Here is a 27,279-nt window from a genome sequence, read left to right as displayed (position 1 = left end):
AGAAATGTTAACATCTCACTCTAAATCTCAGTGGAGTCTCTGTTCCCTTCTCTGATATAACAGATGGGTTACTGCTTGTTATAATTATTAACATTGTGGTATGGGCCAGGGCTAGGGTGGGCAAGATTTACTCCTCCTTTGGGCTGGGGAAGGGCCAGTTGTTAGGGTATGGAATGTTAACTCAAGTGGTGACTGACTGTTTCCGTAATACCAGGTCGTTGTGGCTGCACGCTCTAGTAATTGAGGCTGTGTACTTCACCGAGCTTGTGGTAGAGCCTAGGGCAAACCGCTGTCCCAAGAGAATGCTGGGATAGATAGTGGTAGCCAGTGCCAGTCTGGACGTGGTGGTTTTGCTGTTGTTTTAGCTCCGGATGTCGGCATGCTCAGTTTTAATGTGATTAATATTAATGTGGCGCCACGCCCCCCCCCCCACGCCTGAGCCCTCTTCTCCTTCCTCCCACCTTGTTCTTTTTGAAAATTTTAAGAAACAGTAATGAAAACCTTGATGTTTCAAACTGCACTTTGCTCTCATGTTCTATGAAAACCTTCAAATTTGCTGGTTAAAGAAAAACGGGGAGGGGGGAATTCTTAGCCCTTTGTATACTCTGAAACCTAGAATACAATTAAGTAGTTTGTCGATTTTGTCCTGAGTTTTATGTAATGTTCTGTAGAATACCTGATTTCAGCAACAGTAGAAAGACCCTGGAGTAAGATGTAGTAAGATCTGAAAGGAGTAGCTGACACAGTGCACTTTCCCTTAAGCATTGGTAAATTACTGGATTGCTTTGGTAAAGTATTATTACCTATCCAGCTCACATGCAGCCCTCCTTTAAATGACTTCTCTATACCTACTGAAAGGTCATCAGCTTTTCAAAAGCATCAATGTAGTTTTCTTCTTGCCAGTATTCTCCCAAGTATTCTCCCAGCAGGGCCAATAAAATACTTCATCCCAGCCTGCACTTGAGCCACAGAAAGCTTCATCAGTCAAACCCTGAAGTCAGAGCCCACTCTTGGAAGCAAGTACTATAGATGGAGAAGGCCCGCTTCCTTCCCAGTGGGAGAGGCCTCAGCCACTGAGGGAACCATGGCTGTCAGTGGCCTAGCTCCCTGCTCCAGTCTATAAATTCTGTACCTAGATATGCATTGATCAAACTTGAGTTGCTTTCACTATCTTAGCTTTCTAAATTTGTAAAGATTATTTGGCATTTGAAGGAATGCTACGTTGCCTTTATTATAAGAGTTCTTACTACTGATTCAGCTTCTGATCTAAAGAATGAACAGCTGACCCTTTACGGCCCAGATAAAAATTGAACTATAATGAAGAACTTTTTCCTCTCTGACCAATGTTGTCATCATCCTATGTCCTCTTTGGAGGCTTAAGAACAAAGGTAAAGAAGGACTGGGGCAAGCCCTGTGGAGCTAGATAGATATGAGGCATTGCCAGGTGGTCCAGCCTGCTCTCCCCATAGACTTGGCTCAAAGTCACAACAAGGGTGCTTCCTGCCACATTCCCCACCTTTGCCATCAACTCAGATTTTTCCTTATGGTGAGTGACAGCAAAGGAGTGCTGCACAGCAGCTGAAAAGCTCTAGACTTAGAAAGTGAACTTAAAACTGCCAATAGTGACCTCTTACAGCATAGGCTTGGAGACACTCCCTCATACATCGGTGATTTACTAGACAGAGCTGAGATGCTCACAGACTTATCAGGAGTCCAGGAAGCCAGCCAGAGCTGCTAGGTGTAGGGTGCCAGAGAAAAGCCAGGGCTCTGTTAGAAAACACTGTAACCCTGTTGGTGGTGGCTTGCGCCTTTAATCCCAGCAGTCAGGAGGCAGAGAAAGGAAGATTTCTGTGAGTTCGAGTCCAGCCTAGTCTACAGAGCAAGTTCCAGGGCAGGCAGTGCTGCTTAGGAGAGACCTTGTCTCCAAACATACACACACACACACACACACACACACACACGCACACACACACACACACACACACACACACTTTACATCCCTAAACAGTGGGGGAGAGGGCTAAATGTGAGGTGTCTCTTATAAAGTTAGCAAAAAAAAGAACATTTGAAGGAAGAAAAAAATGGGATATTTCAGCTACCATGAGATATGTACAAACACATTTTATCATTCACAACTGAGCCATTTATTGCTATCAAAGGATAGCAATAAAGGATGTGTATCAGGCAGGGAGGTAGTACCTTTAATCTCAGCACTCAGGTGGCAGAAGCAGGTGGATCTCTGTGAGTTCAAGGTTGTCATGGTCTACAGTTTCAAGACAGCCAGGGTTACACAGAGAAACCCTGTCTTAAAACACCTCCACCCCACTCCAAAAAAATGAAAAAAAATAAGGAAAATGGTATCTGAATTAGATAAAGTAGTAAACTGTAGAAGGATAAGTGAAGTAAGGCCTTAACACTTGGTTAACATAACTTTCCTTGAGTCCTAGAAGGGAAATAAAGCAGTTAAATGATTAAGAGGCATGTCTGACTTCATCAGAGTTAGCGAATGCTTCAAAGCCACTTGTCATCTGATTTCCCTGGGATGTGGGCTGGAGTTCAGTTTTCTGTAGAGAACTAGGGTCAGACATGTGACTTTTACAGCCACCATCTCTGCAGGTGGTGGCTGTATTAGCTCTCAGTCAGCGCTCTCATACCTGGTTTGCTTGGCCCCTTGCTTCTTACAGGGTTGGTCTCCACAGACCTGCTAGGCCAGATAGATCTAATCTCTGGGACAGGCTTCCCTGTGACTTGCTACATTCTCTAGTAACTAGGCAGAACAGAGAGTCTGCGCTTGACACCTGTTGTGATAGAATTTAACTTTTTTATTATTATTAATTTATTGTTTTATATTCCAATCCTAGTTTCCCTTCCCTCCTCTCCTCCTGCTCCCCTCACTCCCCCCCTCCCCCATCTGCTCCACGGAGACAGTAAGGCCTGCCCTAGAAAGTCTACTAAGTCTGTTCCATCATATTGTTGAAGCAGGAACAAGGTACCTCTCCACCCCCACACCCCTGTGTCTATGCTGGACAAGGTTCTCTTCAATTAGAATGGGCTCCACTAAGTCAGTTGTGCATTAGAGTTAGATATTGGACCCACTGCCAGTGGCCTCATATATTGTCCCAATCACACCATTGTCACCTATATTAAGGGAGTCTAGTTCGGTCTTATGCAGGTTCCCTGTTTGTCAGACCTGTGTCAGTGATCTCAGTAGCTCAGGTCACCTGATTCTGTGCATTTCCCCATCATGGTCTTGACTCCTTTGTTCATATTACTGCTCCTCCCTTACTTTGATTGTACTCCAGGAGCTTGGCCCATTGGTTAGTTGTGGAATTGTGCCAGAGAAGCTTAAACCCTCTTCCAGAAATAGAGTTTAACTCTTTTTAAAGCTGTTACATATATGCATGGAGACTCAGAGTTCTCCCAGCATACCATGAATATTCCCTATCAAGAGTTCCAGAACACACTAAAGTAAGGTTCAAACTCCTCTCTGTATTTTTTAAAATTACTAAGTAGTATTCGTGTACTTTGTTTTTCTTACTGTCACAAATTGGAAAGCAAATTCCGACGCTGGCAGAAGCTTGATTTCCTACCGTAGGAGGAGCATGAGGCTAGTGCAGTTTGAAACATCCCTTCCCATGTGTGTCTGTGTTTGTGTCTGTCCGTGTGTCTACACGTGTGTGTCTGTTTGGGGTGGGAGGAGTCTGTCTCGGGGAGAGGTAGCTGTAAAGTGAGTTCTCTTCTCTCCTGTAGGGTGGATATGCAGCCTACAGATATGCACAGCCTGCTACTGCAACCGCAGCCACAGCTGCTGCAGCCGCTGCAGCCGCTTACAGCGACGGGTATGTACAGAGCCAGAGCAAGCAGGCTCTTCAATGCCTTGAGCACCGTACCGTCTGCAGCATCGTCCCCTTTCCTCTTTCACCATTTCCAAAACTACCCTTAGTGCCTGGGCCTCCTGCCATGGCAGCACCCAGGCCTCTCCTCTTCCTGTACTTACTCTCTTGTTCTGTCTCTTCATGGGCTGTGATTACAGCCAGCCTCTTCCTCATCTGATCCCCTCTTTGCCATTTTATAGAAGTATATCAAGATTTCCTACTTACTGCATTTGGGAACAAAAATAGGAAGGCTTTTTCCATCTGCCATTTTCCCTAAGAGTTCAAGTCTGTAGCACAGGCTCCCCTTTCTCCATCTGACCATGCTTCTTTTTTCCAGTTACGGCAGGGTGTACACAGCTGACCCCTACCATGCCCTCGCCCCTGCCGCCAGCTATGGAGTTGGCGCTGTGGTAAGTTTATATATCTTTCGTCTTCTCTTTTTTCTGTCCTAGAACTAGCTCTGTAGACCAGGCTGGCCTCAAACTCAGAGATCTGGCTGCCTTTGCCTCCCAAGTGCTGGGATTAAAGGCCTACACCACCACCCAGCTTTATACCTGTTTTCTTAAGCCATGTTACTCCTAACTTCTACATAAAAACTTTGAAAGATCTGGGGAAGTGATGCATCGCCATATCATCCATTGCCAAAGTATGGAGGCCATTTGAGACTCTGGGAGTTTCTGTTGCTTTATTTACCTGTATATCTGAAAAGGCAGTGAGAAGGAAGGATTGATGGTGACAGACTTCCCCGAGTAATGATGTCACTTAGGAGAGGATGAAGGGAGTGGGTTCCAGTGCCTACTGTATACCAATAGCATAATGTTCTTGATAGTAGCAAAGGCTTGGGAATGTTAAGGAGTCCCATTTTCACTGTAGTATATTCAATTGTTAATTGCCAATACCTAAAGATGTCCCTGCTGTCTCAATGTCTTCTGGTATATAGTACTGACACTCATAGTATGGTAAACACTGCAGAGGCAGATTCTAGGAGCAGTTCTAGGGAAGTACATAGAGCAAGCATGTCTATAATAACCCATGGGACTAATGTTCTCACTCCAGCCCTCTTGTATTTGGCTTCTTAGATGCCTTTACTGCTGTTTGGGATTCACAGATACAAGGGCAGGCCACTCCATAATGACACCTGTTTCATTTCGTGCTGAACAATAAATCCCCTACACTGAAAGACCCAGAGTAAGATTCCTGGGAAGGTTCACATGAAAAGAAATAAGATACCTGAGAAAGTCAGTTGATAAAGGTGAGGAAATGACCAGAGTGGCATGCACAGACTCAACTACAGTATCAGGGAAAGATTGTCTTCACATGTGGACTCATCCCCCATTAGTCTCCAGACAGTACAGTACTTCAGCAGTTTGCAGAGTGCTTAACCTTGTGTTAGGCCTTTTGTGTACTGTGGAGATATGTCACCTGCAAAGGGTGTGTCTGGTTTTACAGGAACACTAACCCTTTCTAACAAAAGACTAGTTGAGTTTGGCAGTGCCCCATGGATATTGAGACAACTTTGTTTTATAGATTGTAGATAAGATCTGTTTCACTAGTTGAAAGGCTGCCTTAGATATAAATGTAGCATCATCTCAAGCACAGGACATGACCACCTTTGCCAAGGAGATGCTGAAAGTGGCGCTCTGAAAAGATTGAGTATAAGAAGGGGGGCAGCTGGACAGCTGCCATCAGGACACTAGTAGTGTCACAAAAGCAAACTTGTAGGACTGTCTTTGTAGAACCAGTTGGACACTATGCCAGGTGACTTCTCTGCCTGTCTCAGAACTTGTTGTTTCATTTCTAATGCTACTATCATCACCTTTCAATTACTTTTATGTCTTTAATTACTGCAGGCGAGTTTGTACCGAGGTGGCTACAGCCGATTTGCCCCCTACTGAAGTGACGTGAGACCCCTGCAAATGGGACAGCCCCCAGTTCATGAGGCCTGGCTATTGCAATATTTACTAGTAGAGGACTCTATAGCAAGTGAAGAAGAAAACAAACAAACAAAAAAGAAAGAATACTTTTTTATACCTCACTATGTTCTTTGAATATGTATTTTTCCTTTAAATTTCTGCCTTTAATTCTTTTGTTCCAAAGATTGTGCTTTTTTTTTTTTTGTTTTGTTTTGTTTGTTTTGTTTTTTTTGTTTGTTTGTTTGTTTGTTTTGAATGGGGGATTGATTGTTTTGGTGAGTTTGGGGGGTTTTTTTGGGGGGGGGTTTTGTTTGGTTTTTATTTTTTATTTTTTTTTTAACTGTGGTTTAAAAAAAAAAAAGAAGAAGAAGAAGATACTGCATTTCCACATCTGTATGTCCGTGCTTAGCTTATTCTGTCAGTCACAGAAGACAGGAGGAAGGAACTGATAAATGTATTTGATCAGAAGCCAGCAGTCAGAATTACCAAAGTGTATCTAGTACTGAATGGCTGGGGACTAGCAGAGTGAGCCAGCGGGCGGTGTGCTCTTCTGGCTGGCTTTGGCCGCCCGAGGCTCTAACTGGCTGTGGCTGGAATCCACATGCTGCTAGGTAGGAGGCTGTGCTTGTAAAACGGGAGAATTTAAAAGATGCTTTTCTCTCCTCTTCCCTCCTGTCTTTGCATTCTTTTTGCAATTATTTACACTTACAGCCTGGGAGTGCTGGCATGCTTTGGGAAGTACAGAGCTGGCATTTCCCAGCATGTTCTCAGGCTGTGGATAAGAGACACCTCAGTAAAACTGATCTTGGAATGAGTTCCAGAATAGGAAACACAAAATCCCAGCATTCCTTCTGGGCTGCTGCCCCTTTAATTGAGCCACTGTGCAACTCATCTATTCTTTTATTAACATGCTACTCCCATGTCCTCAAGATTCAGCAGTTTAGGACCCAGGGGCAGAAGAATGAATAGTCAGTGACCAGATTTCCTCCCAGATATCTGGGCACAGCTTGAGGATTAAAAGTACAAATTGTTCAGAGCCATTAAAGAATGTGTAAGAGAGAAAAGGGGATGTTCAGCCTGATATCCCTTCCTTTTCTTGCAGTACAGAGTCAGCACAGAGTAACAAGGGCATCAGAAAGCCTGTGCTGGGGCAAGATGAGGAATGAAGCCTCTAGGTCTGCTGTCCCTACAAGTGTGGTAATGAGTAAGTAAGGACAGGCAAGAGGCCCTTTGTACTCACTCCAAAGCCATAGGAATTTCCATCTTACAAAGCCTCTAGGAGTCTCCCGGCCTCTTGTTCCCTTGGGGAACATTAGCAGGACATGCCATGGAATCCAAGCCTACCTTGGAAGGAAGGTGTAAAATGCAAGGTCCTCCTGAAAGGTCCATGGCAGTGAAACCTGCCTTCAGTTTTATGTCCAAAGGACTTCTCCCCCAGATCTGAGGTGTACCCAAATAAATCAAGGGTCCCACAGAGGCTCCAAAATGAAGGCATTAGGAAATTAGCATGTCAGGTAGCTTCCTGGTCAGTTCACCTAAGGGCTGGCTGCTAAAGGGAGTTCAGAGACATGAGCTTCGGCTTTGTTTTGGTTTATTTCAGGTTTATTTTTTGCTGGGGTTTTGGTTCTTTTGTTATTGTCTTTGCCTCTGCCTCTACAAGTTTTTGACTGATAAATGACTCATGTCCCTGAATTAAAAGGCTGACATTTGACTGCATCAAGCATCCTCTGTGAGCCGGGCCCTGGCCTGTAGTTGACACATACCATCTTGCCCTCAGATCTCCTCCTGTTATATCTGAGGACACAGTATAGAAGCCAGAGACTTCAATGTAGTCATTGATTCTGGGACAGTGTGTAGAGTGGGAAACAAAACTGGCCATCCACTGACTGTTTATAGAGTCCCTTCCCCCAAGCCAAAGTTCAGTTTGTTGTTGCTATTATGACAGTTTTCATTGTATGTACGTAAATATTTTAATTGGGAGAAGGTGGGCTGGGGCCTCTTGGAATTCTAAAGAATGAGAACAGAGGGACTTTTATTTCATTTTGAGAAATTTCCTGACTTAAAGGAATAGAAATTTTGGGTCATGTTTAATAAGGGCCATTCTCACAAAAAGGCACACCCCTTCACCCAGTGGAGACTAGGCCAGTTGCTCAACAGTTGTATCTACAAAGGGGAGAAAGGGGAAAAGAATTGAAGAAGCCTTTTCTCCTAGACAGGAATAAGGGTAGCCATGGCAGGGTGAGGAAGGCAGCTCCCATGACCTGTGCTGGAGGGGCCTTCATGCACTTCAGTTCAGCTGGTTCTGGCTGAGGCTTCCAAGGCCGGTTGTTTGCCAGTGTGTCTCTGCTGTGTGTACACTCTCCCATGCCATTTCCTCAGCTTCTTTTTCCAAGGAAGACTACATAGAGTTGGCTTTTTATGCAAGGGTCTTTGGATTTCAGGGTGAGCGCTGAGAGTTGGGGCTCCCCCAAGTGTCTGGATTCCAATGTATCTGCTTCATGCATGGTTAGTCTTCAAGGCCACAGGGCTGGCATGTTGGACTGCTAGGAAGCAGGCTAGAGGAGATGGCATTTTGTGACAGAGGATGCTGGGTGATGGTCTCAGAAGGATCACTGATGCTGAATCTCGGTATGAGGGCATCTCCAGGTTCACAGGCATTTGTACCCTGAGCTTTCTGTGCTGCTACTCTTACTTTAGAAACTGGGCTCCTTTAAGGAGATGCGTAGTGAAAACGTCCATCTGGCTGTCCCTCTTTCAGCCTGTAGAGCTGCCTTAGGTCTTTTCTAGAATTTCTGTGTTACTCAGTTTGACCTGAGCCCAGGTCCACCATGTTACTTGTCGATTTTAAGGTTCTCAGGTTTCCCAGAACCTCCTGTCACCAGTCACCATCACCCTGCAGCAGCCACAGTCTGAATTGAGCCAATGTGTTTTCTTCCCTTGGAAACAGCCTGATGCTTGGCTCTCAGTTTAAGGGGAGTTTGTGGCTTTTCCGAAAATGTGGAACTGCTTAGTTTAGGCTATGCTTTCCTAGAGGCGGAGCCTGCAGGTCCGTGACCACCTCCATCCTGCAACTAGTCATGTAGCTTCCAGGCATAAGGGACTGTAAGGTGAATGGCACAACCCCAAGGATACGCAAGAAGAGCATAGGATGCCCTCCTTCCTGTGCCAGGCAAACAGGACCAATCGAGGGCAGTCTGGAACCACAGGTGTGTCAGGAGGGGCAGGGAGCTGCCTGCTGAACCTTCCCACTACTCTAGCATGGCAATGTTTGCAGAACTGCAGACATTCCCCAGATATTAGGAGGAAAGGGGGACTTTGGGGGGTGGGGAAGGGGTCATGGTGTTTTAAAGCATAAGTTACCTGTTTGCACTGTTTTCAGATAGGAAACAATAGTGGGCACGGTGAACATCTAATGTAAACGTGTGTTTTATTTTGTCATGCTCTTGAGAATGTCTGACCATTTGTAGTATACACCAGTGACACTTGATTCTCTGTTGCATAAAACACTATATTTTTGGAAATGTTGCTGTCCGGAAGCCTCTTCCCACACCTTCCCTCTCCTGTGTACTTCCTTCACCCTTGCTTTCCTCATCAGCCAGGCAATTGCCATTCCCGAGCCAGAGCGGGAAACAGGGCCCCGTCCCAAGCAGGCTCTGGGTGTCCTAACCAGCATGTGTCCTCTAGGTTACTGAGTGCAGGACAGTCCTTGGCAACTTTTCTTTTGAAAGGCTCACCAACTACCACAGATTTGCCGAACTCTTGAGTGAGGCACTGGAAGTGAGCCAGGGGGCACAGGTCCCTGAAATATTGTGGTTGGCTGTAGAAGCCATGTTCTTATGCAAGTTACCGAAACTGTAGCCAGTTACAGTGTACTCAGGAAAAACGGTAGATGAGTTCAGCCATGGTGGTGCTGGCTGGCAGGGATTGGTAACTGAGAACTGCTATCAGCCAAAACTCCAGCTTGCCTTGACAAAGACCTCCAGCCTAGGGGACAGCCCTCTTGTCTGGTAGTTCTTTCTGTATACGCCAGCACTGGGAGGGCTGCATTCACCCTGGCAGGCAAAAAGGGAACAGCGATGCTCTCCTTCCCCTCCTCTTCCGGTTACCAATGCCAGATTCCCAGGGCACGCAAGTTTTTGAGTTTTTCAGAAAATGCTTTTGGTTTGGTTTTTCTGGGGACTAACATGCTCTAATGGCTGTCTGTCCCCATCAGGACTCCTAGCTTAGCTATTTGTTTCCTTGTATTTTCTGTTCACAATATTTTTGTGTGTGTGTGCTTGTTGGGCAGCTCATTCTGGCTGCATTATATATCGAGTGATGAACTGATCCCTCTTTTTTCCCCTAAGGGACATGAATTTTCCCCTTCTGTCTCCATTATGCTTGTGAATAGCTAGAGCCAACCTGGGGCTGACACGTACAAAGCTAGGCTTCTAGGTTTTTGAGTCTCAATCTTTCCAAGGCTCAAAGTCCTGCAGAACCTCTCTTCTCCACACCCCTGTGGCAAAGAGTGGCCTGCGGAGCAAGTGCAGTTTCCCCATGGCAAGACAGGCACCACTGGGGCATGGGGGCATACTCGGATACTTGTACAATTGACCACCTAGCCATGTCTCCTTCCCTCCTGTCCTCTCCCACAATCACCCCCTAGGACACCGGAGCTGCTTGCCCAGGGTCCTGTTTCCCTGCTAACTCCAGAGAAGCACCCAGGGCTTTGTGACAGCCTCTGATTTCCCCCCTCTCTCCCTCTCCCTAAGAACCATATTGTATAGTAGCTTTCAGACCATACAGTATTCATTGGGTTACTCCTATTATTATCAAGTAGCTGGAATTGTGAAGGTTGGAGTAGTTAGATCTTTAGCTTTTATTCCTTATTTTTTGTATTACTCTCCATGTGTATAAATTATTGATCATGTTGCTGGCTTTTATAAACTCTAAGCAAAGGAGGGGCCCTGCCTCAGCCTTTGCAAACGGTAATGAAGCACTGTTTTTAAATAAAAGAGAGAAACACCACCTCTGGCTGCATGTGCTTTCTTTCTGGCTTGAACCTTGGGCTCTATTAGGGAAAGAGGAAGAGAAGCCAGAGCACTTCCTCCTGGAGCTGGGAGGTAGGTGACCTTACCAGCTTCTCTGGCTGCCAGCATGTTTCCTTCCACCTCCTGGGGTCCTCCTTGCCTGGCTTCTGCCATGACTCCTCTGTTCACTGGAACTGTGTGAAGGCCTTGTTTGACTGCCTTTCAACCATCCCTCACTAGTGCTTTCTCAGCCAGTATCCCAAACACCTGAAATTCCCCTCAGCCCCTCCCTTCCTGTGTCATGGGAAGAGTGGGGTTGTCTCATAGACTCCTGAGTGAACCTTGACCTCTTCCTGCTCTGCTCGCCTGCTCTTGTCTTCAGCTCTCAGGTGAGTTCCAGCTGTGCTCTGGACCCCACCCTCCCAGTTTGTCAGCTAAGGGACTTGTCTCCTCTCACATCATGAGCCTCTTCCTGTCTAAGATCTTAACGTTTCAATGTTTTCGTATTTTTCTCCCAAGTTCTCTTCTCCATGGTAAACCAAAGTAAGCTTCCACCCGCTGCCTCTGCCTGTCCTTCACTCTGCTGCCACCTGGCTCTGGCTCCCACGTGAGGAAGCCAACCTTCAGGGTGAGAGCTGACAGACCTGCTTAGTCCCAAGTGGTATCCCTGTGCAGTGGCCTCATCTGCCTCTGCTGGCCCCTGTAACTGGCAGATTCCCTAAACTGAGAAACAGCTACTGGGCAGACCTATTAAACACAGTGGCAAGACATGCCCGGAGAATGTAGGTCTGGAGGGACTATCCCCTGTGCTGATTCCCATACTACCCACACTGCTGCTCATGCCCTTTGACCCTGACCCAGGCTGTGTCTCTGGATCTATGACACAGTGACAGAGTGTGTGTTACTTCAAGGAGAGAAACAGATCCTGGATTTGACCGTGTCTCCCCTTACTAAACACATAAAGTATAGAGTGGGGATTGTGTCCAAAGCTGCATGGGAAGTGACAGGGCAGGGTGCAGGCCCAGGTAGCCTAGCTCATATCTAACCGACCTCTTTCTGCCCATAAACTAGGTAGATTACAACAGACACTTGCTTATTTGCACCAAGGTCGAGTCGTCAGCAGGCCTGTGTGCTAAGAGGACAAGTGACTCAGATGGATACTGGACATGATGATTTCAACGTAAAAACTTGGGGGACCTCTGTGCCACAGCAGGCCCCTGGGCCTGTGAGTGGTAACTGGTAAAGCCCTTGAAAAAACCATTAACCACAGCTACCTGGAGGCAGAAGCAGGTGAATCTCCGAGTTCATGGCCAGCTCATCTATAGAGTGAAAACTTGTCATGAAAAGAAACCCATATTTTGTTCAATGAATATATTTTAGAGCAGTGGTTCTCAACCTGGAACCCTTTAATTCACTTCCTCATGTTGTGAACCACCCCCCCAACCACAAAATTACTTTGTTGCTATTTCACAACTGTAATTTTGCTACAGTTAGGAATCGTAATATAAATATCTGGTATACGGGATATCTGATATGCAACCCTGTGAAAGGGTTGTTTGACACCCTCTGCCCAAAGGGGTCATGACCAACAGGTTGAGAACTGCTGCTCGCTCTAGTTAAAGAAGGAAACCTTTTGAAAGATGTCTGCGCTCCTACCTTCTTCCAGGTCAGTTATCATTGATTCCGGATCCTGTTCTAACAGCACCACTCCCGAAACCCTTATTGCTGCATCTCCCTTGGGGACAGCATCACCAGCCAGTTTCTGAGCTCTAAGTTGCTTGTCTCCACCTGCCTGTGACTGAGCCCTGGCAGCACCCTACCCTGACAGTTGAGCTCATTCCTGTCTTAGGTCCTTGATCCACCTCTGCCCCAGCTCTCCCCTTGGTCATGATCTAAGCACCAGCTTAGGTGCCTTCTCAGTTCTGCCCCCTGTACCAACCTAGTTTGCTTTCATAGCACCCATCACGCTGAAGGTATGTGATTGACCTTGCCCACTCGTGAGCTCTGTTGTGATAAAAACAGGCTTCTGTCAGCTTCCTTGCTTCCTCAGCCAGACCTCCAGACTTATGCCTGGATTCTTCTAAAAATAGGACTATATATATATATATACCCAGCTCCTTAATGATCCATTTTCCAGGCTGCAATCTAAACTCAGTGCAATACTCCAGGCCTCCAGGGACTTCAGCTGAGCTTGCAACCCCTCACCCACACACAAGAATAGGTTTGCAAGCATCAACACTCAGGTGTGCTAATGAACTATGTTCATTAGGAGGGAGGTCAAGAAGTGAGTGGGCATGTCTCCAACCAGAGAGCTGGCCCAGTGTGCTCTTCCAGAGGACCAAATTTGATTCCTAGCAGCCACATGGGCCACTCAACAGCCACATGTGATTCCAACTCCAGAGGATCTGAAACATTTCAGATTTCCACAGGCAGTTGCAACATAAAGTCTTTAGAAAATGCATCCCTGTAGTTGGGTCACTGTGTGTGCTAATGTACTGGGATGGATACCCAAGTCCTGGGGAGAGGGATCAAATGCCACTATAGATCACCACACCTACACTCACCTAAGAAATGAAGAAATTTTACAATTCATACATGAAGCCATACAAAAGGCCTTTTTTTTTTTTTTTTTTTTTTTTTTTTAAAGATAAAAATGGGATCTTGAGTATAACTCTGGCTGCTCTGGAACTCATAGAGATCCCCTTGCCTCTGCCTCCTGAGTGCTGGGATTAAAGGTGTGCGCAACCCTGCCCAGCCTCATCCTCATTTGGCTTCTTATCCTACACCCACTTGCTTCTACTCACCAAGCACAATGTGAATACAGTTAATTTCAAATAAGCCAGTAGCTTTAATGGATCTGGAGAAGTGCCAACTGGGTAAATGATGAGTGTTTTGTTTTGGATGGACAAGGTCTCTATATAGCTTTGGCTGGCCTGAAAGTTTGTTTTATTTCATTTTGCTTATTTTTGACTTGTTTTTCTGAAATATCTTACTGTGTAACCCAGACTGACCTCAAAGTCATGGTAATCCTCCTGCCTCGGGCTACCACACCTGTCCCAACATGAGTTTTAATGACCACAAGGTATCTGACAGGAGCAGTCTGGGGAGGAGCCAATTTTAGCTAGTGGCTCCAGACAGCACAGTCTGTGGTGGCAGATGTTGTTGTTCTTTTGATACAACTATTGCCTATAAGAGAGAGAGAGAGAGAGAGAGAGAGAGAGAGAGAGAGAGAGAAAAGAGAAAAGGCAAGAGAGAGGCGTGCTTGGTGCACTTGTTTTAAGTGTAACTGAGTCCCCTGGCAGCCAGGTAAAGCTTGAGCAGCCAGGTAAGTCATGATGTAGAGGAGACATGGACATGAGCATCCCACCCATCATCAAGGGGCAGGGTCAGCAGTCTGCTGGTTCCCAACATTCCCACCTCTTATTGTTATTAAAAAGGTGGGGGATGGGCATGGCAGGTTAGGGAATAAGGACTTTGAGTTCTCAAGACTGCTTCCTGCTGACTTGGGGTGGTGATTGTCTTTGGGGGATCTGAGAAAGCTGGGGTGCCGCCACATCCTCCTGGTAGCTGGTTGTTTCATCCCAGTCCTGACTGTATGGAACTCTGGCATCTTTTTGAGACCTGGCAAGATGTTAGCAGAACAGAGGACAAGGTTAAGTTTAGAAAACAAATTTTTTTTCTGGTACTTGAGGGGAGAATTGTAAGGTGAGGGAAGGGTTCCCAAGGTGAGGGAAGGGAGTCCTGGAACCAGGGAAAAGTTGAGAATTTATTTGGAGTGAATCTGACCTGTTTGGATGGGTCCAGTTTGGCTCCCTTGGAACTTACAAGAATCCTTTGAGTTTGTGAAAACATAGATATTAAGACACATTAGCAGCATACTCATGTTATAAATGATTTGGCTGAAAGAATTAACACATACAACTGGCAGATTTTTAGCACAATGAAAAGCACCTTAATTGTAAGCTTATAGTTGCAGTTATGATCATATAGTGGCATAGTATGGTGTTTAGTACTCCTGTCAGAATTGGATTAGTAGCTTCTTAAAACTTTATTGATTAAAGTTAAGACTATAAACAGTAGCAACCTTAAAATACCCGTTTTTTGAAATCTGTTTTGTAACTATTAGAGCCTTGGCTACTTACTGCTTTAAGCTGACAAAGCTACCAGTCGTCAAAAGCATCAGAGTTCTTGAGAAGTATAAAGTTTTATCTGAATGATTAGAGAGTAACAGGGACTTAGTAGCTGGCAGCCTGGACAGTCACCCCCCCAGGTCCTCCACAGTTGTTGAGGTTAGAGGCTTTAAGGACTTCTGCCTTCTGCTGATGGCAAGAGACCTGTGTGTAAGACCCTCAGAATGAGGAGTCTTCCAGGTTCAGTCGATACCCCAAGAACTCAATGTCCAGTCCAGTTGCTGCAAAACGCAAGAGGCTTTAATGAACAGGAAACATTTGCACAAACGGGCTCCTCCAGCACGCAGGCTAGGGAGAAGCCCCCTCCCTTGGGCCCAGGTGTTTTTAAAGGCAAACCCACAAGCTTAGGGAGGGGGTGGGACCCTCTGTCCATTGAGTACGTGACCCTTGGAGGCCGGATGGTCTCGCTATTAGGGTCAGCAGACCTTAGGGCTTCAGGTGTGTTAATTAATCTTGTCTGGGCAAACCAGAGTTAACAGCTATCTCTTGACCCTATTTACCACCTGTTGACTCACAGGAAAGGAGGGACAGTGTGAATTCTTCTTATCTCAGGGCCTTGTGAGAGGAAGCTAGCAAATTCCAAGGAACAGATATTGGTTTCTAGGTTAGTCCATCATTAACATTACTTTTTAGGTCTTTCACTGTGGATTAGGAGCTTTTGTAAGACTTACCTACCATTGGCCCAAGCAACATGAAGAAAGTTGATTCCACTGCCCTCTTATCCACGGTCCTTAGACCCTTTTGCAGCAGTTGGGATGAAAGGCAGGATTGCTCAGAGGCTAGCATTACCACTTTTGTGGGTGGAGCTTCTTCAGTGTCCATCAGTCTTCTTGGAGGAAATGGGTGGTGCCAGCAGCTGGCCTGTCTGTTATAAAAGCTTTTTAATGAAACATTTTAAATGCCATATTCTCTAGATCTCTGAGCATTTGAGGGCTGTCAGACTGTTTAGTTACTTGCCTTAAGCAAATGGCTAGGTAAGGCTTTATCCCTGTAATTAATTAATCTGTCTGGAAAACTGAATCCAAGCTGAGAGGCTGTGGAGGGATGTTTTAATCAGAGCCCTCCAGCCTGACTGTAACTGGTTTTAACTTAGGTTAGATTTACACCTGTAAAGGACAAAGAAGTAGAGAAAAACTCCCTTTGATAATAGAGGCTTAACCTTAATAAACAGCTTACAGGAAAGACTGAGTGGCATAAATATTTTGTTAGTTTGAAATAGACCTTTATAACCTTAAATGTTTACCACCATTTAAAGACACATAAAAATTTAGATATATTTGAGACTTAGTACAGTTGAATTTAAGTTGTATGAAGTTAGCTTACATTTACATAAAGTTAAATTTATATCAAATGTACAGATATATTAAACAGGACTGGGTAAAAATGAGAAGGACTAGAGTGTGAAGCTATGTGTAACATTGTCAGTGAAAAAATAAATTAGAGACAAAGAATAAAAGGCAAAAGGTAAATGAATTACAGGTTCTGTTGGGGACAGAAGCTGGCTAGACTTCTTCTGCCTTGGAGGTTGATGTAGCAGAGGGAAGAACCATGGGGGGCGGGTGAGGCTAGGCCACATGGCCAAAATGGTGGCTGCCATAAACATATCCCCAACAGCTGGCAGAAATCATAAAGTTTTGAGATATAATTTTGTTGGCTTTTTTTTTTTTTCTCTCCACGAGTGAGGCAGAAGGATTTGTGAAACTAACAGGACACCGGAGTCCAAAGGGTACTACATCCAAAAAGACCACCGTAGGCCTGAGCAATGTATATACCAGTCTAAGGGCAGTGCTAGGGTATAAAACCCGAGAGACCCCTCGTGGGTCTGAGAAATGAATGCACCAGTCAGCATGAGTGGTGCTAGGGCACAAAATCTGAAAACCTCATTCGTGGGGAAGAATGAAAACCTTGAGCAGATGCTGCCTCAGCCCAGCCCACTGCCCTGAGACAGGCTGCAGCTTCGGCGGGCAGGAGAGTTTTAGTGTGGCGGGAAGAGAATAGAAACAAGTTTAGGGGGAGATTGTTTAGCAGAGAGGTAGAAAAAACTCCTTCCATCTACCTGTTCACTGGCAGTAATTTTGGCCAATTTGACTTATTTTGTAGGGGATATATAGGCTGGTTTATTTCCCATGGGTAAAGTAGAAACTGGCCAATTATTTTTGAAACTCATCAGCCCAAGAATGTGGCCAAGGGCTCAGCAGTCCAAAGGCAGGAAGGCTTGAAGCCGGAACCAGTGGGAAATGCACCAGACCCTAAGGAAACAAGTAATAATGAAAAAGTGTACCTTACTGAATTGTAGCCGGTGTGGGATGGTATTTTCCAGCGAATGGGTGGATGGAAGTGTTTCGTAATCAGGGTCCCCGAATGCCTCAGGCTGGCCATCCAACAGTAGGCGGCTGCCGAGTACTCGAGGAGGGCCTGATCTGAGTCACGGCACCAATGTTGTACTTTTGATACAACTAATGTCTATAAAACACAAACACGATACTCAGTGCCCACATGGAGTTTATTGAGAGAGGGGATTGAAAGGGGGTAGCTGGTGGGTAACCAAAAGCAGGAGAGAGAGAGAGAGAGAGAGAGAAAGAAAAGCAGAGAGAGGCGCGCTTGGTGCACTTGCTTTAAAGGGGAAACTTGTGAATGTGTAACTGAGTCCCCTGGCAGCCAGGTAAAACTTGAGCAGCCAGGTAAGTCATGATATAGAGGAGACATGGACATGAGTGTCCCGCCCATTGTCAGGGGCGGGGTCAGTAGTCTGCTGGTTCCCAACAGATGTGACCGGTAGCTTCTGTGCCAGTGGAAGCTTGGGATGCAACAGCAGCAAATAAGAAGTAGAAACAGGCCGGGTGTGGTGGCGCACATCTTTAATCCCAGCACTTGGGAGGCAGAGGCAGTGGATCTCTGAGTTGGAGGCCAGCCTGGTCTAGAGATCAAGTCCCAGTACAGCCAAGGCTACACAGGGAAACCCTGTTTCCAAAACAAAAAGTAGAAACAGGTACCGCCTTCCAGGCCCACCTCACAAAGGCTCCCCTGCTTCCCAGTGGGCCACCAAGTGTAAATAAAACAGGAGTCCATGGGATATGGGATGTGGTTCACAAACAGTGACAGTAAGTCTAGGTTTCATGGTCCCCCAATCCTATTTGTCTCTTGCAAGTTTCTCTTGCTGGGTACTTTTGGAGTCCGGGGATTACTGCAAGCTGTCTCTTGTCCTCACAGCCACTGTCTTCTTAGCTGCAGCAGGAATTACCTAGCCCTGAGACCTGTATTAATACTTTGCCTCTTTTGAATCTCGGTTCATGAAGAGCTCATCAGTCAGGGCAGAGCTCTGGCAAGTTTACACACGTGGGTAGCACACGAGACCCACAGCAGGCTTGCTGGAGCCCCAGGTGTTACAGGGCTGGGTGAGATCTTTCTCCTTTCTACACGCCCACCATGCCTGTCTGTCTTGCCTGGGGTGTGCTGAGTAACAGGATGAGTGAACAGCCCACCTGGATGCAAATGCGCAGGCCCAGGGGCACAAGCTGAGGCAACACAGTTAAAGAGGAAGAGCGTCTCTCCTCACTGGGTGTCCCCTCCCTCAGATGCACCCCATCCTGTGGGGAGTGAGGAAATGTAAATTTGTCAATGGGGATTCCTATTACACCAGAACCCCCTCTTCATCAAAGGCTTCTGGAGTGCCCTGGGCCCTGAGCTGCTAGGGTAGAGACTCTCCCACACTGTTGTTGGCACCCATCCAGAACCTGCCCCCAAGGAGGGGGAGGAACAGGGGCATGGGGGAGATGCTTTGGAATGTGAGCCCCAGGGTCTTGCCATCTATAAAAGAGAAGTCTGGGCTGGAGAGATGGCTCAGTTAGTGAAACTCTTGTCACAGGAAGGAGGCAGGACATGCTCACCTAATCAGTGATCTTTGGGCCCTAATCTTTGGGCTCTGCCTCAAAAACCCAAGATAGACAGCACCTGAGGAATGGCCCCTCAGGTTGACTTCAGTCATCCACATTCATCTCTCACACACACACACACACACACACACACACACACACACACACAGAGGGGTGGGGCTGGTTCCTACAAAAGTAGAAAATGTGCTCAAGAAGTCTCAAAGCTAGCTGGGCGGTGGTGGCATGCGCCTTTAATCCCAGCACTCAGGAGGTAAAGGCAGCCTGGTGTACAGAGCGAGTTCCAGGACAGGCTCCAAAACAATACAGGGAAACCCTGTCTCGGGAAAAAAAAAATTCTGGAAGCTGTACAGGAAAGGAACACATCTCCAACTTTCTAAAGCAGTGCGCCCTAAACTCAGAAAGCATTTGTGTACATGAGGTCCAGGCACTCCCTAGACTCCAGGGGATGACCTCATCTACTGCATGTCCTGATGTATCCCAGGTAGAGAATTCTAATAGTCCACTAAAACCTGACTGTCTTCATGCCTTTGACAAAGACTGACTTCCCCTATTCCTTCTCTCCAACTGTGACCTTGCCTCCTGGTCATGTTCTCATCTTATAAAACTGAGATGGATTTTGGAAATTCTTGTTTTATTGTAGTGATTTCTTACTTCAGCATATCTACCTAGATAATAGGTTTCTCTGAGAAAGTTAAGAAATGAAAACTTTTCCAATTAAAAAGAAAAGAAAAAAATCTGTTCTCCAAGGCTAGAAGTGTGGGTGGGTAGGTGTAAATACGTGTCAGCCATGCACACAAGGCCCTGGGTTCAATCTCCTGCAACCCTTCTCAGCTCACCAGAAATGCTGTGTGTCATGTAATGGGAAGTCCGTGCTGTCCACACCGTTTGTGACACCCACATGTGGTGAGTGACGCCTGATGCTATGGACATTGGCATGGACAGGACAGACCTATCCCTTCCCTGTCAAGTCTTCAGAGCCCAGAGGAGACAGCACCAAAGAGGTCGGTACTACCAAGGGTGTGGGCAAGACATCCCAAAAAAGACAGCTGTGATTATCCTGAGTTTTTACAGATCCAGTTACAGCTGTCACTTTCATCCCTTAGATCAGGCAACCTGGTCTTCCTCTCCAGCCCTGCCCAGGGACCCAGGACAAAGCCTCTGCTGCAGCAGGGACTGTGGGGCCAGCTTGGCTCTTGCTCCTAATCCTTAGCAAGGGTTCTCAGCCCTTGACTGTCCCTTCTTGCCCCTCCTTCCCTAAGCTTCCAGTCACATAGGAGCCTATACACATGTGACCAAGCAAAAGGTATCCCCTACAGGTCTGTGACCTCAGTGGCTCTTTACCCTGCCACACTTCCAGAAAGGACTGGTGACCTTGCATGCTTGCTCACGCACACTCTAGGGTCCCCCTGAAGCCTCGGGCTCCACCGCCACCCTTTGGTACTTTGACACCAGTCTCTGCTTCATTTCTTACCACTTAGTTTTGTTTCCTAAGACACTTATCAAAATGTTGGTGACAGCAGCTGTTGAGAACCCGGGAGCCCCACTGTGGCAGGTACTAGGGCCTTGGATGCATTCATGACTCTAGGAGCAGCTCTGATGAGCTTGCTGTGAGGCTGGGTCCTGTCAATTTGCCCTGCAATGGCAAACAGTTCTCTGGTATTCTCATCCAGCTCAAACATTTGTAAGGGAAATTGTTGGAGCTAGCCTTTGAACTTGTGATCTTCCTGCCTTAGCTTCCCAAATAGCTGGGATTACAAGCCATGACACCTTGAAGCTAGAAAATTCTACTAGCTAAAACATCCCCTAAAAAAGAGGTCCCTGTTCAGTTTTTCCTCTGAATTCATTGGTCCAGATCCTGGCTCATTACAGTCTACACAATTTAGAGAATCATGGCTCTAGGTCATTTTGTCTGCTAGGAGGCTTCAAGGGTGGCTATGGCTGACATGTGCAGAGCTTTGCAGGCCTTCCCATGTGGGAACAATTAGGCTTTTCTGAGGTTGCACTTAGCAGCTCTGGGCTCAGATTCCAGGAAATGAACCTGTGAGGAGAAAGCCGGGGCTGTAGACACACTAGACTTGCACAAAGCAGCCCCACAGCCTCAGAGTACTATCTACAATGGCCTGGGTCCTCCAACTCCTGGGCAAGGTCACTACTAGATAACTGTGGGCCAGCCTATCTGAGCATCTCTGGGGAAGCAGGGCTCTGACAAACTTTCCCACTGTAAGGAGGGCACCATCAGATTTTGCTAGAGACAGATCTGAGAAGCCTGCTTCCTGGCTCTCAGAGCTCTGGGTATCTGCTAGCAAGTGATCTGGCCTGCCACTGGCAACCGTAAAAGATCCCGATGCCTGCCTCAGTACAGACTCAAACCATAAGGCTTCCTCAAGGCTGCCCAGAGAGGAGTGGCCAGAGCCTCAGCATGGTGTCAGTGAGTGAAACCCCCTTAAAGAGAAGTAAACTTGCTGGTGGTAGCACACACCTTTAATTCCAGCACTCAGGAGGCAGAGACAGACAGGTCTCTGTGAGCTCAAGGCCAACCTGGTCTACAGAACAACAGCCAAGGCTACACAGAGAAATCCTGTCTCAGAAAGGGGGGGGGGGTGGCTGCTGAAGACACAGCTTAGTGGTTAAGAGTACTGGCTGCTCTTCCAGAGGACCTGAGTTCAATTCCCAGCATGTGAGCCACTTGGTGGCTCACAATCATCTATAATGGGATCTGATGGCTTCTGCTAGCAAGCAGAGCACTCATACACAAAATATAAGTAAACAAAAACTTATTTAAAAAAAAAAACGAAAGGGAAGGTGGATATGGGTAAACTGCAAGGCACTGACTTCCCATCACACCCAGGCAGTGATGGAGTTCAGGTAAGAAAGAGTCCAGGACCCCCACTTCCCAGATCCTATCAGCTGCCCCAACCTGAGCAGGAGGAAGGAAACTCTATCTCTGCCCTCAACCAAGAAGAGGAGATGGACTGTGTACGGGAGCATTTTGGAAGGGACCCATGGACTCCAGTTCAGTAGGGTTCAGTATTCCTCAGCACTCTGGGTTTAGTGGAGCAGGAGACAGGAGACAGAGGTCAAGGGCAGGTAGGGATATGTATGCATGGCTGGGAAATGGCATGGCAGTGGGGATCTATGTATCCAGTAGCCCAGGGCAGTTCACAGAATCTTGTAATAAGATTTTTTCTCCTTTTGAGGGGACCACCACCCAGCTCCCAACTAAATCAAACACAGAGGCTTATTATTAGTTATGAGTGTCTGACCTTAGCTTGTCTTGTTTCTAGCCAGCTTTCCTTGTCTTTATTTAAGTTATCCCATCTACCTTTTACCTCTGGGCTTTTCCTGTTCTTTCTGCAAATCTTATTCCCTGGGTGGCTGTGTGGCTGGGTGGCTGCCCCCTGTGTCCTCCTCTCCTTGTTCTCTCCATCCTGTTTGTCCTCCTTCTATTTATGCTCTCTGCCTGCCAGCCCTGCCTGTCCTTGCTCCTGCCTCACTATTGGCCGTTCAGCGCTTTATTAGGGCCACCAGCTGCTTTAGACAGGCACAGTCACACAGCTTCACAGAGTTAAACAAATGCAGCATAAACAAAAGTCACACACCTTAAAATAATAGTCTACCACAGAACCTGATGCAAATACCCCACCTCGTAATGCAAGCACCATGGTGTTGAGTCCCCAGGGCTCTGGGTCATGGGGTGGCACCTAGACACCCTCCTGAGCTGGGAAAGGCAGGGAGGTGGAACTGGGCAATGAGAAAGGAACACATGGATTCTCTCTCTGCTTCTGGTTTGTGAATGGAGATGTGAGCTCTCAGTGGCTGTCCCTGCACCACGTGCCTGCCTGCTACCACGATTCCCACCACGATGGTCATGGAGTCAACCCTCTGGAACCCTGAGCCCCATGTAAACTTCCTTTTAGAAGTTGCTTTGCTCGTGGTGTTTTATCACAGCAACAGTCTTAAATCTATGTGTGTATGTGTGTGTGTCTGAGATATGTCTGAGTGTGTGTGTATGTGTGTGTGTGTATGTGCACATACAAGCTCAGTGAGCATATATGTACGTGTATAAGGGTACGCTACTCCATGTGTTCACATGTAGATGTCAGAGGTCAGTTTTCTCTGTCATTTATTTTTGAAACAGTCTTTCACTGAACCTAGATCTGATCCTTTTTTGACTAGGTCGAGCGAGGCTAGCCTGTCTCTACCCCTCACCCCACCCTACAGATCCAGACTACAGCACTTTACCAACTGAGCTAGCTCTCCACCTGTTCTTTGTTTTGTTTTAGACAGGGCTTCTTGTAGATCAGGCTAGATTGAAACTCGTTATTATAGACAGAATTTCTGTCCTGCCTCGTCCTGCTGCCCTTCAATCCCAAATAAACACAAGAGGTTTATATTGGTTATAAATTGTTTGGCCAATGGCTCAGGCTTCTAATTGGCTAGCTCTCTTTTAATTATTAACCCATAACTATTAATCTGTGTATCTTCACATGGCCTTATCAGAGAGTGTCTGGGCGTCCAACCTTTCTAGTGGCTACATGGCATCTCCCTCTGGTCTGCTCTCTGCTTTCCTCTTTCCAGAGTTCTCCTAGTCAGATAGCTCTGCCTATACTCCCTGCCTGGCTAATAGCCAATCTGCATTTATTCATCAACCAATAAGAGAAACATATATTCACAGCATACAGAAGGATGCCCCCATCACATCGTGTAACAGAGAACATTGTGATCCTCCTGTGTGTCTACCTCCCCAGTGCTAGAATTATAGGCACACCCCACCTACCCACCCTCCTCAGTTTTCAGCTTCCATTGTTATGATTAGGAGGCATGACCACATCTCTCCTCCACATCTGAAACCTGCCATCCTAGGGCTGTGCCTTTGTGAGGAGACTTCAAAAGTCCTGACAAAGCCTTCATGTTCCAATTGCACTTGGTTCCTGTTTAAACACATGCCTCATAAGAGCAAAAAGGTAAAAAACTAGGTGATTGGCAGTATATAACTGTAATTCCAGCCTTCAGGAGGATGAGGAGGCAGAAGTGCTGAGTTCAAATCCAGCCTGTGCTACATAGCAAAACCTTGCCTCAAGAGAGCAAACAGACAAGCTAAAGCAAAACAACAGTAGCCCAAAGGCCAATTAGGGCAGTGTCTTAGGGTTTCTATTACTGTGAAGAGAAACCATGACCACAGCAACTTTTACAAAGGAAACATTTAATTGGGGCTGGCTTTCAGTTTCAGAGGTTTAGTCCATTATCATAATGATAGGAAGCATGACAGCATTCAAGCAGACACGGTGCTGGAGAAGGAGCTGAGGGTTTACCAGATCTGCAGGCAGAAGGAAGTGACTGGTTTGAGCTTCTGAGACCTCAACGCCTGTCCCCTAGCCACACACTTCCTCCAACAAAGCCATGCCTATTTCAATAAGGCCACACTTCCTAGTATTGCCACTCCCTATGGACCTATAGGGAGCATTTTTATTCAAACCACCACAGATAGAGAGATGGCTCTATGGGTAAAAGTGTACATGCCTGATGACCTGAGTTCAATCCCAAGGTCCCATGTAGACAGCTAGATGGTGATCCACATCTGTAATCCTAGCACTCCTGTGGTGAGATGAGAGATAGAGATGGGAGAATCTGTTGGAAGCTCAAATACACACAGGACATAGAAGCACAAGTAACTAGAGAGACACAATTTGTGGTGGCCTGAATGAGAACAGCCCCCATAGGCTCATATTTTGAATGTTTGAATGCTTGGTCCCCAGTTTGTGGAACTGTTTGGGAAGGATTAGGAGGTATGGTCTTATTGAATAAGGTGCATCACTGGGCATGGGCTCTGAGATTTCAAAAGTACACACCAGGCCCAATCTCTGTCTCTGTCTCTGTCTCTCTCTCTCTCTGCCTCATGCCTGTTGGTCAGGTTGTGAGCTCTCAGCTACTGCTCTAGCACCATGCCTACCTGTCTGCTGCCATGCTTCCTGCCATGATGGTCATGGATTCACACTATTAAACTGTAAGCAAGACCCCAATTGAATGTTTTCTTTATAAGTTGTCTTGGTCATGGTGTCTCTTCACAGCAGCAGAACAGTGACTAACAGTTTAAAAGACATGTGTAGGGAGGGTTGACTCCTGAAAAGTTATCCTCTAACCCTCCACATGTGTGCTATGGCAGGCGCGCGCACACACCCGCACACACATGCACACACACGCACACACATGCACACACATACACATACCAATTAATTAAGTATTGAAGATGCCAATAAATATAGAATGATATGCCCAGTGGCATTGATAGTCCTAGTGCAAATTTAGAGTGTGGCTGTGTGTCATCTTCTTGAAGAATTTAGTGAAGTATGAAAAGGTATAAAGAATAAAGGGGTGTGGTGGGAAAGAGTCTTAGTTTACTTTCTGTTCTGAGGAAACACCAGGGCCAACGCAGCTTATAAAAGAAAGCATTTAAGTGTACTTACCATTCCAGGAGGTTAGAGTGTGATGGTGGAGTGAAGGCATGGCAGCAGGGACAGCTAGGAGCTCACATTTCCCCAGGTGCACTCTGCATTCTGGGACACTTGTGATGGCTCGCAGGGTTGGAGGTGACACAGAGCCCTTGTTGCCTTTCATCATCTTTGTAGCTGCTTCCTGATCCATTGCTGTTTATTTTCCTTTGGTGCTGGTACCCAGCCAAGAGCCTCACATCATCATATTTCTTAATACTTCATGTGCCTCTTCCATCTTCTTCCTCCTCCACCTCCTCTTCTTTCTCCTCTTTCTTCTTGGAATGCCCAGAACATTACCTGGTCTGGAGAAAATTAAAATCACCCTCTTGCATTGCTTAGCTTTGTTTCCCAAAGAGGGTGCATTACTCCTTAGAGGAGAGCATTCTTATAGAGCATTCTGAACACACCATTCTGAACACACGGGTCAGAGTGCTGCATGCTTGGCATGCTCCCCTCTTTGTCTTTTCATAAAGCACAAAAAGACAGCTCAGCTGTTTGCTGGTCTACCTCATGCCACCAGCCAGAGGGCAGCACAGTGCTGGGTTTAGAGGATGGGAGGGGCTGTGGGACCTCAACCACACAACCAAGTCTCTCCTTGCCTGTGAGTTCTGCCCATGGCTGTTCCTGTGCAGCTGCCCCTTTGTGCTCCTGTCTCCAGCAGGCACCAAGGCAAGGAGGGGTGGGTAGACCAGGGACAGATGGATGCAGGCACTTCTGTGTTCCTGACCACCAATGATGAGCAGCCTTACAGGCCTGGCTCAGTTTAGAGACATTCCTGCTTTCTTACTATACAGCAGCCCCTTCTGCTCTGCTGTCTACCTCAAAGCTGCAAGAAAAACGACACAAACATCATTAGAAACAATATGCAGAAAGCAGTGCTGCCTCTGAGGGGGGGGCAGAGATAGCTCTCAGGGAACAAGGGGGGATGTGGGTAATGTCAGATTTCAGGAGAGGACAGTCTTCCCCTAACCCTGGATAACTGCTCAATGGAACTTTCAAATCTCAGGAGTCAATCAGCTTTCCTGCCTTGTCTGGGTTATCCAGTCCCTTTAAATTCCTCCAAACCATCCAGTTCCACATTCTGGAGAACAGGGACTCATCCTATCCCCAAACACAGAGAAACCCTCAGCCCTCCCCAGCAAATTTCCATACCATCTCTCCTCACCCTGGGAAATCTGTCTCTTTGCTGTGTGTGTGTGTTTGCACATGTGTATACTTGCATACCTGGGTGTTTGCACACACATTCATTAATGACTGGCAGAGGCCTTGCTTTCCCTGTCCTTTTGTTCTGTTTGAGGTTTTGGGTTTTGGGTTTTTCAAGATAGTGTTTCTCTTTGTGGCCTTGACTGTCTAATTTTCTCTGTAGACCAAACTGGCCTTGAATTCAGAGACCTGCCTCTGTCTCCAGAGTACTGGCATTAAAGGTGTGCACCACCATTGCCCAGCTTTTTCCTGTATTTATTTATTATTTATTTATTTATTTATTTATTTATTTGGATTTTTTTCAAGACAGGGTTTCTCTGTGCAATAGCTCTAGCTATCCTGGAACTTGTTCTGTAGTCCAGGCTGGCCTTGAACTCACAGAGATCCACCTTCTGCCTGCCAAGTACTAGGATTGCAGGTATGCACCATTACCACTCAGCTTGCCTTTTTTATTCTTTACATTGGCAAAAACAATCACTTGTCACAACCCTAGAGGATCTCATCCTGACAACATCAGAAAGTGAAGAGGTTGGCAGGGAATCTGAACTGATCCCAAGAAGCAACATGAATATAACAAACTGAGAATACAAAACCAGCCATATTTGTAGCAAGCAGTTTTTATCAAGGCACAGATGCACCATGAACACTCTGAAAACTGCCTGACTGAAAACTGAGGGAAAGTTGGGCCTGGGTACAAGGAACTGT

At 46.4% G+C, this 27,279-nt stretch overlaps 2 protein-coding genes across 28 annotated transcripts in view; both read left to right on the top strand.

Moving 5' to 3' along the window:
* Positions 1-5,956, top strand: part of Rbfox2 (RNA binding fox-1 homolog 2) — a 246,182-nt gene extending 240,226 nt beyond the window's left edge. For 23 of the 26 annotated variants that reach the window (XM_051189275.1, XM_051189271.1, XM_051189272.1 and 20 more), the window contains 3 exons: positions 3,751-3,839; positions 4,213-4,285; positions 5,726-5,956. In XM_051189275.1, the coding sequence (XP_051045232.1) occupies positions 3,751-3,839; positions 4,213-4,285; positions 5,726-5,780 (217 nt within the window). In that variant the 3' untranslated portion in view covers positions 5,781-5,956. Of the gene's footprint in view, positions 1-3,750; positions 3,840-4,212; positions 4,286-5,725 lie in introns of those variants that run through there. The other 3 variants (XM_051189286.1, XM_051189284.1, XM_051189285.1) reach the window with 1 other exon arrangement.
* Positions 1-27,279, top strand: part of Mb (myoglobin) — a 205,153-nt gene that overhangs the window by 139,328 nt on the left and 38,546 nt on the right. The gene's annotated exons all lie outside the window — the stretch shown is intronic.

The sequence above is a fragment of the Phodopus roborovskii genome, unplaced genomic scaffold (genome assembly GCF_943737965.1).
Source record: "Phodopus roborovskii unplaced genomic scaffold, PHOROB, whole genome shotgun sequence".
In the NCBI taxonomy this organism is placed as follows: Eukaryota; Metazoa; Chordata; class Mammalia; order Rodentia; family Cricetidae; genus Phodopus; species Phodopus roborovskii.
This window is presented reverse-complemented; position numbering and strand designations above follow the sequence as displayed.